Source organism: Lepidochelys olivacea, assembly GCF_965140295.1.
Source record: "Lepidochelys olivacea isolate rLepOli2 genome assembly, chromosome: 8".
NCBI classification, from domain to species: domain Eukaryota; kingdom Metazoa; phylum Chordata; order Testudines; family Cheloniidae; genus Lepidochelys; species Lepidochelys olivacea.
Window position 1 is genome coordinate 31,344,576 of NC_140418.1, and position 13,873 is coordinate 31,358,448.

The 13,873-nt window shown below is 42.1% G+C and overlaps 1 protein-coding gene across 1 annotated transcript in view; it reads left to right on the forward strand.

Moving 5' to 3' along the window:
• Window positions 1-13,873, forward strand: part of DOCK2 (dedicator of cytokinesis 2) — a 502,335-nt gene that overhangs the window by 481,955 nt on the left and 6,507 nt on the right. Inside the window, exons 47-49 of the mRNA XM_084636234.1 lie at window positions 3,117-3,254; window positions 8,293-8,420; window positions 11,219-11,393. Of these exons, the coding sequence (XP_084492360.1) occupies window positions 3,117-3,254; window positions 8,293-8,420; window positions 11,219-11,393 (441 nt within the window). The remainder of the gene's footprint in view (window positions 1-3,116; window positions 3,255-8,292; window positions 8,421-11,218; window positions 11,394-13,873) is intronic.

Genomic DNA, 13,873 nt, shown 5'->3' on the forward strand with positions numbered 1-13,873 from the left:
TAGTCAATACTTTATAAGGTTGATCTCTCTAGAGAAAAGCCAGAATATTTTACCTGCGCCAGCTACATTCCAGCTCTTTCTTTCTTATTTTTAAAGTGTGCTTTGATAAGCTACCCAACCTGCGGCTTCCCCTTGTTCTCAAAGAATAAAACACATCTACTGTAGATAGTGTCACAAAGGCAACATCAGTTTTGATGAGATTCAAGGGAAAATAGCTCTCTTTATTGTCCTAAACTATTTGGTGCTACAGTAGAGGAGAAAAAAAGCAACCATGACTTCAGGAAATATCAGAGCTATTTTTATGATCTTGTCAAAACAGTTAATGCCGCTACAACACTGTATCTGATACACAGAGTGACTGTGGGATAGAAAAGTTTCATTTTAAATTTCTCTGCCAATCTATAACCACCGCTATTTGTGAACACCTCCCCTCCCTGCTCTGAAATGTTAACAACTTGAATGAAAAGAAATATACTATATTTGCTATGAACAGAATAGGCATAAAAATAATTACATTAAGTTTATGCACAATATTAAAATATGCTAGTGATTCTTAAATGTCTCAAACCCTACCACTGTGTCCTTTTTCCCCCTCAAGTGGATGGCTGGGAAATATTATTCATTAGACTGGAATCCTCTCACCAGTAATGTGTGACTCTAGATTTCTTTTGATATGTCCTGGATATCCCTCTTTCTGCTATAGAGCCTGCCATATATTTCCCATCACTGTAGTATCAGAACAGCTCACATCTATTCGTGAAATGTGATTCACAACACCCCTGTGAGGAAGGGAAGCATTATCTTCATTGGACAGATAAGGAGGCAGCAAGCCTTGACTATCTGTTCCTGTCTTTAACCACAAATGAAGCTTCCAAATAAGTTTCCTTCACTGCATCTTCTTGAATTTTATTTGCTCTGGTTTTCGGGCTTGCCGTAACTGATGGTCACCAAATTTCACAGTTTTGTCTCCTGGATACCCCACACCCTTATCTGCACAGCGTTCTCCCTTATTGGCAGTCTGAAACACTTAATGGATGCCCCAGATTGCACTACAGCATTGCAGCTTTTGTGGTTTGTCTTGAATTTAATACAATGTCCTTAGGCCCCAGAACTGTGATTCAGACACTTCCCATTAGTCCCCCAGGAGAAGATCAGCAGATTGGCTATAACAGAGGTACTTCTAAGAGCAGGCTGAGAATGAACTTCCATAAAATATGAGATCAATAAGGATTTTTTATATATATGTTAATGCTATTTACAGGGTCATAACACAATACATGAAACTAGAAAATATAAGTGGATAATGCAAAAAAAAAAAAAGAAAAAAAGAAAAAAGCATTATTTAGAACTAGCTATAAGGTTTTTGCTGCATTACCAAAAGATTATTTGCACTAGGACATTTAAAAGTATAGTGAATAAATCTCACAAATAGCCTTCTTAAAGAACTTAGGAGCAAGTAGGTGCCCTCACAGTTGGGGAGAAGAGTGGGCTAGTTTACTATTGTTTATACATAGGGGCCTACCAAGTTCATGATCCATTTTGGTCATTTCATGGTTAAAGGATAACCATAATAAATGTTATGATTTCAGCTATTTAAATCTCAAATTTCACGGTGCTGTAATTGTAGGGGTCTGGCCCAAAAGGGAGTTGTGGGGAGGTCACAAGGTTATTGTAGAGGGGGGTTGTGGTACTGCTATCTTTACTTCTGCGCTGCTGCTGGCCGCGGTGCTGCCTTCAGAACTGAGCAGCTGGAGAACGGCAGCTGCTGGGCGGAACCCAGCTTCGAAGGCAGAACCGCCCCCAGCAGCAGCACAGAAGTAAGGGATGACATGGTATAGTACTTCCACCCTTACTTATGCACTGCTGCTGGCAGGGTGCTTCTTTCAGAACTGGGCGCCCGGCCAAGAGCTGCTGCTCTCTGGCCGCCCAGCTCTGAAGGCAGCACAGAAGTAAGGTTAGAAATATCGCAATCCCCTTAAAATAACCTTGCAACCTCTCCTGCAACTCCCTTTTAGGTCAGGACCCCTAACTCGAGAAATGCTGGTCTCCCCCGTGAAATCTGTATAGTATTGGGTAAAAGCACAGAAAAGACGAGATTTTACAGTGGGAGAGACCAGATTCCATGGTCTATGACGCGTTTTTCATGGCCGTAAATTTGGTAGGGCCCTATTTATACAGTACCCAAAAGTGTGCCAGGCACTTTACAAAACAACTAGAGATAAGAGATACAGTCCCTACCCTGGAGATCATATAGTCTAATGTAAAAGTGTAACAAAGGCAGTGGGGAGGCAGAGGAGAAGGATCATAGTAATAATATGATTGCTTCATTCTGAGCACATTTAGGTAGTATATTTATGTATTTATTTTCTGGTAAAGTAACTTGCTATGTGTTGCGACACAGAATTTAAGGGATTTCATGTGGGATTTAAATGAAGAGAGGATGTTGTCTTGGTGAACTGGGATGGAGAGACCCCCTTGCTAACCTGTTTATCTCTGAGAGAATGGCTGCCTGCACCTCTCTTCATCTAACTGAATAGGTAGACTTAAGATCTCCTGGCTTAAATCACTGGCAGTCCCAAAGAAAGAGAATGATGGATTTCCAAGAAAAGTCAGGACTTGGAAGCTGGGAGTGTGACAGCCATTTGGATCTTTGTCCTCCCAACCTTTCTGTCTACACTCAGCCATCAAGTAATGGCAAGTGCCTTTGTTAGCAGATGGATTAGTATTTGAGATAACCAAATCTCTCTTTGACAAGTCATATGAGTGCAGAGAATTGAACTCTCAATGCTGTTTCTGTGAGCAGAACCAGGGATTTTCTCAGATTCTTTCACAGGGTGTATCCAAATCTCAGAATATGAAAAAGAACAAAACCCTCCATCACCATGAAGAAGCCCACTCAGGCAGCCTGCTCCAAAAGTTTACACAGCAAGCTGGCTTTTTAGAAGCCTTCTCCAATTTGCAGCAAGCTGCCTATCTGCTTCTCCCAGTTCCTGGGGCTGACAAATATATTACAAGTCTCAGTAATGGTTTTGCAGTTGACTTGGAAAATTCTGTAAATGGAGGGAGGGGGGCTTGGCAGATCCAGTTTAATGTTCTTTCTTTTCATTTTATTCAAGATACCTTTCCTCGGGGCTGGAATTAAGATTCATGAAAAGAGGGTTTCTGATAACCTTCGTCCTTTCCACGACCGTATGGAGGAGTGTTTCAAGCACTTAAAGATCAAAGTAGAAAAACAATATGGAGTCAGAGAATTGGTAAGGCTCTCTATTTCTTTCTTTCCTCTCTGCTGCACTTTCCCTTTATTTAGTGTATGCCCTGTACTTTTCCTGTAAGCAAAAGTGCCTCCTGCATATTGGTTACTTAGGGTGGTCCTGTGATCTGAAGGCACCATGATCTGAATCTTACAGTCACAGTAGTTTGTTAGTTCCCTGATGCATCAAACATCCCCCATTCTGAGATTTGGAACCCTTCCCTATCTCTGTTAAACTTGCATTTCTTTTTCACATTATAAAGAAACAAGCCATGACACATTTTTTTCTCTTTGGAATATTTTTTAGTAGCTCTGAGCTTTGATCCACACTTGATGTCCATAGATAGCTCCCTGCACTTGTCTGATTCCAACCATGTGACTCTACTTCTATTCCCAGATAATCCTGGGAGCAAAACAAGTCTAAATATCTGAACATTAGTTCAGTTCTTTGTTGGTGTCATAAATTAGACCCCTATCATTTGGGGATTGAAATTTTGCTGCTCCTGCTATACATTTATTTTTTAATTTTTACATGTTGATTCAGTTGTTATACTGGAAAAAACATTGTGAGGCAAACTTCTCCCCTACAGCCTGGGTATCATCCTATGGTATAATCCTGAATAACGCCAATTCCAGCCATTTATGTCAATATTGTTCCTATAATTCAGTCCACTGGAGACAGACTCACAATGTGGAAAGAGATGCAACCCAATGTCCACAATCTAGCCAAATGTTGAAGCCTTCAACAGCCATTTGGATCAACTTTTGTAAAAGTAAAAAGCAATCTATGTATGATTTTTATTTGACAAGAGCAAGAATAGAATGTACTGTTCTTGTGATTAACCCTCTTCTTCTCCACACCAAGATTTCCTTTCCAAGCCTTCCATGGTTTGACAGAATTCCCATGGCCTACACAGTATACAGTTATGACAGTTCTCGGGATGCCCAGCACTGAGAGTCAGTTATTTCCCCCTGCCTCCATTGAGAGAGATACTTGGTTGTGCTTAACTGGGTGTCAGCTCCCTGGCCCATCCAGTCTGTTAGTCCACAGGAGATTGTTAGGGTGGCTATGCCAGCTTTACTTTGCCTTGCAGGTTAACAATAGGTGCACCCCTGTCCCTGAGCCCCTTTGAAACATCTCCCTGTAATGTTCAGCCCCTTATCCACTGAATACTCACAATGATACCAGATATGTGGTCTGCAAGGGAACAGTATACCCACCAACTTGAACGTATCAACCCAGGGTCAGCTCCTTAAATAATACCACAGCACTGAGATATGTTTATAGTGAAAACAATCATAAGTTCAGTATCAAGACTTAAGAGATAGTGAGTAATGATAATGCAGACAGAAAGGTTACATAGAAAACAAAATCACAACACGTTTTCTAGAGACTAAACTTTCAGTCTAAGTTCAGCTCAACCAAAATGTCCTTTTCCAGCATTTCCAGCCAAGACTGGTTGGGATCCCATTTTCATGAATGTAAACACACTACCCATTTACTTTCTAGGTGCAGGATAAAGGGATGTCTTTTTACCTTCCCCTTAAATCCCCCAAAGATCATTGTCTGTCCCCAGAGACAGGACTACCCTGTCATTCATTCTCTAGTGGCTTGTCTCTGTTGATTTTGTATGTAAATAGAGCTTCTATTTTGTTGGCTTACAATGCTTAATCTACATATGAACTGAGATAGGTGAAAATACATAGTTTGTCAATCCTGCCTTGATCCAGACTTTTAGGAACATATTTTCATTATACATACATAAGTTTTTACATAGTATCTGTACATACATTTCATAGCCATATTAATGATCAGCTGAACATGGCTTTCATTTAAGATCGTACATGATACTCAGGTGGACCAGAATGTACATGCCAGGATCAGAATATTCTTGTAATCCCCTTTATCCAGTTGGCATTGAGAGGTTCTTGGAGTCACAACAGTGTAATATGAAATGTGATGATTGATAAACCAATTTATTTATCTAACTTAATCTCTGAGATTTATGATCAGTGTCCAAGGGGGCCTGAAATAGCTCCTTAGATGCACATCTCCCCCTTACTCATTCTGGGCTCCCTTCCTGAGCTGAGGTTCAGCATGTTTCAAAACAATGCGATGTGCTGTTACAAAATACAGTTCTATTCAAAGTTGCGCAATGCAGCAAAGCACATTATTTTATTACTGCTCAGGAAGTTTCTCATAAATTAAAAAAGTTGGTGGATAGCAGTATTTCATCCATTTTATCCCATACAGAAAAGCCAGTTAATTTGAATTGGAGCACCATTTCAGTTTCATCATCCCTAATTCTCTTTCAGGTTGCTAATGCGAGCTTTTTCTATTTAAAAGGTGGCTTCACCCATTGTGTGTTATCACAGTACTCTGGGAGCTCACAGGATGAGAGGCAATTCTCACTGCACATAAACTGTGAAAAGTGTTTGAAAATAAACTTTGGAACTATAAATGGATTTTCTGATCCTCTGGCTAGAGGAAGCTGTCTTAGTGAAAAGCAACAGCATCAGAAGCCAACAGTCGGGGAGTCTAGCATATGAGATTATACGCCAGTTTCCAAACAGATTTAACATTATCTGAACGATCAGAAGAAGAACTTTATTATGTAATTAGCAAACATGGTGGGTCCTCAGATTTATTTTTAAAGTTATGATTGTGTTATTAAAGCAGGATGGAAAGTAGTTCACAATGGGTATGTGCTGGGAAATGCTTCTCAACCTGTGCCATTACAATGATGTGCTAAATGGGAAATGTTCACGCTTACGAAACTCACTTGAGGCAATATTTCAGGTGAAAAAGAGGAGGGCACGTCTGAACACACAGTTTGATTGTGAATCCTTGGACCCAACCCTCAAGAATGGGAGCAGACACTGCTGTTTAGATCTATGTTGGGAATTGGCCAAGAAACATGGATCTTGCTGCTACCTACCAGCATGAGGGACCAGAAAGGAGGAAGTCAAAGTCACTGCCATGGAAATAATCCCCACACAAACTGATAGCTTGCTGCAGCATGAGCACAAAGAAGAATGATGAGCGGCCAATAGCCAGTTCAATTTCCCCATTGCATTGACCAATCTTGTCTAATAAGAGAGACTTGGAGTCATGCCCCCCCTTGTCATCTCAGGCCCTGTCATTTACATGATTTAAATAATGGAAATGGATGGAGCACTATGACCACAGCAAATCAAGGTGACCAGATCTGATCTCATCTGGCCAGCCTGTCATGCTGCACCTGTTTTCAACCTGCAGGTTACAAGGAGAGGAATCTCAGCCAGTCAACATTAAAACATCGGGGCGGGGGGGGGGGGGGAAGAGAAGCTTAAACGTAGAGAGGAGGCAGCATCCAAGCTTGGGACTAGAGAAATAGTTTGGAGTGAGGATTGGTCAGAATTAGTTGATGAAACAATACAAATGCTTCCCTGCATCATGTCTGACTCTAGCCAGAGCCCAAACCCCTTTTTTCATTGTGTGTGTGTCTCAAATATAAAACAGTTTCAATTCTCCTGACCACTTATTCTCACTCTACCACTTAGTTTGAGAGTTCTAAGACTGGGATCATACCCAGGGAGAGTAAACAAAATCAAGGTAATGAGGTTACTCTTCTTAGTTAATGAACTGTTTCATAGAATCATAGAATATCAGGGTTGGAAGGGACCTCAGGAGGTCATCTAGTCCAACCCCCTGCTCAAAGCAGGACCAATCCCCAATTAAATCATCCCAGCCAGGGCTTTGTCAAGCCTGACCTTAAAAACTTCTAAGGAAGGAGATTCTACCACCTCCCTAGGTAATGCATTCCAGTGTTTCACCACCCTCCTAGTGAAGAAGTTTTTCCTAATATCCAACCTAAACCTCGCCCACTGCAACTTGAGACCATTACTCCTTGTCCTGTCCTCTTCTACCACTGAGAATAGTCTAGAACTATCCTCTCTAGAACCACCGCTCAGGTAGTTGAAAGCAGCTATCAAATCCCCCCTCATTCTTCTCTTCTGCAGACTAAACAATCCCAGTTCCCTCAGCCTCTCCTCATAAGTCATGTGTTCCAGACCCCTAATCATTTTTGTTGCCCTTCGCTGGACTCTCTCCAATTTATCCACATCCTTCTTGTAGTGTGGGGCCCAAAACTGGACACAGTACTCCAGATGAGGCCTCACCAATGTCGAATAGAGGGGAACGATCACGTCCCTTGATCTGCTTGCGATGCCCCTACTTATACATCCCAAAATGCCATTGGCTTTCTTGGCAACAAGGGCACACTGCTGACTCATATCCAGCTTCTCGTCCACTGTCACCCCTAGGTCCTTTTCCGCAGAACTGCTGCCTAGCCATTCGGTCCCTAGTCTGTAGCATTGGGTTCTTTCGTCCTAAGTGCAGGACCCTGCACTTATCCTTATTGAACCTCATCAGATTTCTTTTGGCCCAATCCTCCAATTTGTCTAGGTCCCTCTGTATCCTATCCCTGCCCTCCAGCGTATCATCTGCAAATTTGCTGAGAGTGCAATCCACACCATCCTTCAGATATTTATGAAGCTATTGAACAAAACCGGCCCCAGGACCAACCCCTGGGGCACTCCACTTGACACCGGCTGCCAACTAGACATGGAGCCATTGATCACTACCTGTTGAGCCCGACAATCTAGCCAACTTTCTACCCACCTTATAGTGCATTCATCCAGCCCGTACTTCTTTAACTTGCTGACAAGAATACTGTGGGAGACCGTGTCAAAAGCTTTGCTAAAGTCAAGAAACAATACATCCACTGCTTTCCCTTCATCCACGGAACTAGTAATCTCATCATAGAAGGCGATTAGATTAGTCAGGCATGACCTTCCCTTGGTGAATCCATGCTGACTGTTCCTGATCACTTTCCTCTCATGTAAGTGCTTCAGGATTGATTCCTTGAGGACCTGCAAGGTTGGTTTCCTCCAAATCTACTCCAAGAACATCTGTGCCATCCTCCAAACCTGGTGAGGAGACATAAAGTGTGCATCACAAAGACTGTTCATGGTATATTTTTCTCTTTTCTGTCCTATAGCCGGATTTCGATGACAAGAGAGTAGGTCGGCCGAGGTCAATGCTGAGATCTTATCGCCAGATGTCAGTTATTTCACTGGCTTCCATGAATTCAGACTGTAGCACTCCAGTCAAAATGGCCTCAGAAAGGTAAGTCGTTAATATCACACTAAATGCTGCCACCACCACATCTTGTTTTCATCCAGTTACATATGATCAAGCATAAGACTGCAGCCAAACCATTCAAGGAGTCAGATCAATAGCAACTACTTAATATATGTCAGCATCATCTTTGTATTGAAGCCAGGGCTACTCCAGATGCTGAGCTGTACTATTTCACATAATGTGCCGTCTGTTAGGGGGAAAGACATAATATACTCTAGAAAGCCCATCTGAGATGAAGATGAGAATGAGAATTTTATATGCACTTACATGGTTTTTGAATATCATTACACAAATATTTAACAGTTGAGGGTGTTATTTTATTCGTAAATTCTGTTTGAAAAATGTTTGTAAGCTTGATTTACATTTTTGTTTGTAGCGCCTCCCCTGAGTTGTGGCCCCCTCCATTTACTTTCCCCCTCTTCTCACATGGGTTGGGCACTGAGTTCTTTTTCTGGTGCCTAATGTCTCCTCACTGTGCCAGGCACAGAAGTTCTGTCTCTTGAGGAAATCAATACAGCTGGCAAAGGGTGTATAGCCCATTATAAAAGGGGTAATAAAGTACACAAACAGAAACCACAGCAAAAGAGTTACATCCCCAAAATAATGGCATAACAAAGGGTGACTTCATTGGGATAGGAAAATAGGATCTGGGGAAAGAAAGACTTACAGTTAACTAATAAGTATTAGACATTAATAAATAAACAAGTCTCCCACCTCACAACACTGATCTCTTATCCTAGCCACCAGTTCCATCCCTGGCATGTGGCACGCTGTGTTTGAGTCCTAAAACAGAGCGTTGTATCACTGTAATTGTTAGCCAGCATAAAGAAAGGGTCCTCTTACTATCTCTTCATTCCTGATTGGGGCAGAGTTATCTTCTGGCTTTCATCAGGCTCCCTGGTCTGAAATACTGTGAGGGTCTTGGTTGGCTCTCGATAGCCAGTGCCAGATTGGATCTCTCTCTCTGCTGGATGCTGGTCACTGCAGTGCTGGAACTCCCTGACCCATACCGCTAGATCTCACAGCAGTGCAAAGAACCCCTTTTGTGGGGAGTGGGAATTTAGCAAGGTACTCCCTGTCTCTGATCTGTCTGATTCATTTTCCAAAACAGAAACTGAACTGTCTCCCTGAGTTAGGCTGTCCCCTAGTTGGGGGTTCTGCGATCCAGCCAGTGGATTGCTTGTCCAGATCACCCTATGCAAAAGCTTCCCTATTGGCCTCAACAGGAGTTTCTACTTCCTCCTTTCCCAATCCGTGACTCTACACATGCTGGGAAATGGTGTCAGAGGGCTCTGGTGACTATTATAGTTGTTGTCCTTTTGGGCGGGACCCAGTCCCGGTTGACAAATTTGGGGATGCTCTAAAAACAGCTGTTTGGACAGTGGAGTTGCTCCAGTCCAAGCTGCAACTTCAAAGTGCTCTCTACACGGCTATTTCTAGAATGCTAGCGTGAACCTTGCTAGCCCAAGTCTATCAACCCAGACTGAGACGCTTGTGTCCACACACTTTGCAGACATACTCTTGGAGGCGGAGTGTAGAGCTCCAGAAGCTGCCCAACTCCAAGTTGTAGGTACATGTGGGAAGGGAAGGTTTTACAAATGGTCAGATAGGAGATGAGGCTTCTTTAGTAAAAACCTCTCATCTTACGAGAAAAACTCTTACCCCATCATGCTTCCTTAAGTGTAGTTCTTGTCTAGTTTCTCTCTCAGACTTTGAGTTGAGCCTAAGATGAGAACTAGTCCATACCTGCTGCCAGTTTCAGATCTCAGATCAGATTGTATATTATTCTAACCTTTGAGCTTTGAATAGGTTATTGATTACACATTGTTTGGTTTTTAAAAACAAAACTTAGCGACCAAACAAAAAAACACAACCACCCGGAGAATATTGTCAGAACTCAAAAATGCATCTGTTTAAAAGACACCTTTGCTTCTTGCATGCACATTTCCCAATTTAGAGTTTAACCCTAAAAGACTTAATTAAAAATAACCATAATATTATTTCCTGTAATAATAAAAGAAAGTAATAATACCTGTTAGCAACTGTGTGTCAGCCAGTTCAATAGCACTTTACCTTGCTTTCTCTGTTTGCAAACACTGATTCAGAAGCACACACTTAATCTAAGGAAGGTACATTTTTGTACCAGAGTTCAAGAGGGAATGTTTAAGTCCACCTATTATTTCACATGCTGTTTCTTTAAATGAAATGTGGCCAATATTTCAACTGTAAACATGTCTTGGTTGTGACTGTTGCCACCGCATTCACCCTCCTAAAATTGTAGGGGAGTTCAGCTCATCACCACGTACCTGGTCACTCTGCACTGGAATGAAGAAATTTATCCCAGAAGCTAGAGGGGATGTGTTTACATCTTGAGGCATGAGAAGGGATGGCAATACTCCTGTCCTAAAGTGCCCAGCCACCAGAGCAACATATTTAAACATGTAAAATACACCATGTGATGTTAGCTCTGTCCCTATATAATTTAGGTGCCCTAGAGCTAATTCTGCAATAAAAATTATGAAGTGCTCATTTTAGATTAATATTTAACAATCTTTCTGACATTGACATTTTGATGCCTACTGTAAGGCACATGTTAGTAGACAGTTGCCAGCTAGAACACAGTGCTGTGCTCCTCATTTGACAGTGATCAGCAGTACAGTTCAGAAAGTCAGAACAAAGGATGAGCATGACTGCATTTGTGTCTCACAGGAAACCACCTGAGACCTTCGGTGGCCTTTATAATGTAATGGAGCATGTTTTGTTTCTATTTCTATTTTCTACAGCTTTGAACTGGAAGTAGCACCACGAAAACCAACCAAATCAGAGTCAGAAGAAAATGTCCTGCAGATAAGCACTCAACCTGAGGTTAAGTTGAGAAGATCCAGGAAGAGAACAAAAAGAAGCAGCGTGGTATTTGCAGATGAAAAAACAGCACCCGAGCTTTCCGATATGAAATGTGTAGGTTACCAGCCTAGAATGCTTTCTAATAATCCCCAAATCGTGGATGACATTTTCAGCATATGTCTTTAAGACATTGTGCGCCTCCTGGAAGTTAAAATAAACAACAAGTTTTATTAAAGGCCACTCAGAGCCAGTGTTGTGAAATACTCATCACTTTGCCAGAAAAGAAAACCTGCGAGAGACTGAGGGCCAGATCCTCAGCTAGTGTAAATCAGTGTCTCCCTACTGATTTCACACCAGCTAAGGATCTGTCTGTGAAATTCCAGACTTTTGATGCCTGGTCAGCTGAAGATCGTATGCTTGGTGTGGGGGGTTAAAATAGCATTCCTGGGGAGAAGCGAGTGGTTGTATGGCCCTGATGGTACCACTCTTCCAGAGGGGATTATGTCAGAAGTGATGAACCCTGCACATTTTGTACCTTGTGCCAGAACATGCAGCTGCTGGGAAATGGCAAGTTTGCAAACTGTTCCTTAAATGGTGCCAAATTTGAGCATATAGGCATTGGTTTTTCTCTTGTCCTATATATCATCTGAGTGCCTTTTTCAGACTAATAGATCATCAGAATGACTTATATGACTTATGCAGTTTTTATAAGATCATCTTCAGGAGCCAAATGTTTTTGAGTGTAAAAAGAGGCAATTTAAAAGCAAAAAACTCTCGAAGGTTTAGCTACAGAAGCCCTGTCTAAATACAAGTGGTAGGCAATCACTGAGCTGAACAAGGAGGTCAGAGCATATGTCATTTGATCAAAAATCTTTTGGAAGAATCGTTAAAGACAAGTGGAATTATTTGCCCTTATGGATAAAGCTGTTTAAGATCCCTTTCAGAGACCATAGCCTAATTCATTGCTGCTGTCACGGCTCTGACTAATGGAGCCCAACTAGGGATGAATTTGTTTTACATGTGCACTTAAAAATGATGAACACCTAAGTTTTAAAATCAGTTAATTAAGAATTGTTTCCTCCTTTATTCATTTGCTGGAAGCCAAGTTCTGTGTTTTGGCACACTGATGATATCACTAGCAGCACACACTGTGCACTGCGGACGAGGACGTGCCACACTATAAAGGTGTAAACTGGGCATTTTGGCTTCAGCTTCGTTAACTGGAGAGACATAAATAATACAGAGATAACCACGAATAGCCACCCCTCTGACCATAAGCCACACCTTGAATCTTATCACATGTAGCATTATAGGCCTCCCTGATGGCTGAGTTTGGCTCTCATGCATATACAATCCTGGTGGACAGAGATACAGAAGTCAGGATATGACCTAGCCTCACACAAAGAGGTCTGGTCTAGACTGCACAGCTAGGTGCACGTAAGGCAGCTTGTGTTGACCTAATTATGTCAGCATACACACTGCAGCCTTGTCACGCTGATGTAAGTGTGCTACTACACCAACACGATAACTCCACGAGAGACATAGTGCTTATGTCGGTCTAGTTAGCGCAACAGGGTGTCTGTGTAGACACTGCATTACTTACATCATTTCTGGAGCTGTGAAATTGACAAGAAAGCTGGGCAGCTAGAGCTCCCCACTCCCAGCTGGGCTGCTGACTGGAGGCTTCCCACTCAGGGAGCTGAGAAGCCTAGGGGGCAGCTCCCAGCTCCTGGTGGGAAGCTGAGAACCCTGGCTCTCAGCCCCCCTGGCTGCCCCTCTTCAGTCGGTGGAAGAGCCGTTGGTGAGGATGTGCACCAAGTAATTACAGAAGTAATTACTGTGGTGGCTGAAATTTGACCTAACATAGGTTCTCTTAGGGCTGTAGTATAGACATGGCCAGAGAGAAGCCTTTGTCCATAGTATTCAAGTGTTTTCAATCCCACTTTGAATGGCACTGCTTTGCTGAAAACTGTTTTTAGTAATGGTTCGGTGTCCCAATGTACCTGATGCTCTGGAGCCAGCTCTAGGCCCACTGTGAACAGCCTTTACCATGGGTTTCGCTGTCCTTTGGCATTAGCATGCCTCTATTTCCCAGCCACTTAGCTTGAGTCTCAATAACAGTTTCCGCGCCCCCCCCCCCCACACACACACACATAAAATATGTCAAATTTGGCCATACAAAATTAGTATTTCTGTTCACACAAAGAATGCACAGCTGTGAACTTGAAGAAAATCAGGTATAAGCAAAATCTGTACAAAAAGATGACAGCATGTAAATTTTTATTTTTTACGGAAAGAATTAAAAACTCAATTGCTTAGTGCCAAAAACAAAAGCTGGAAGCATTGCTTCTTGCACCAAAGTTAACAATCCCTGGTAATGCTTCCTCCAAAACTTGGCTAAGTAGGCAATGTTTCCGACTAGGAGCAACAAGGGAGCACTTTAAAACAGTAGCAGCTGTTAAAAATAGGACAAAAATATTCTGGTTTTGTTGCATGGGAAATAGCAAAAGTATTTGCAGCAGAAACAGAGAACCTTTATAATTGTAGTCTTGGTAGATGCAAAGCTTTTCAGTGCACCATCAGTTTCGGTAATA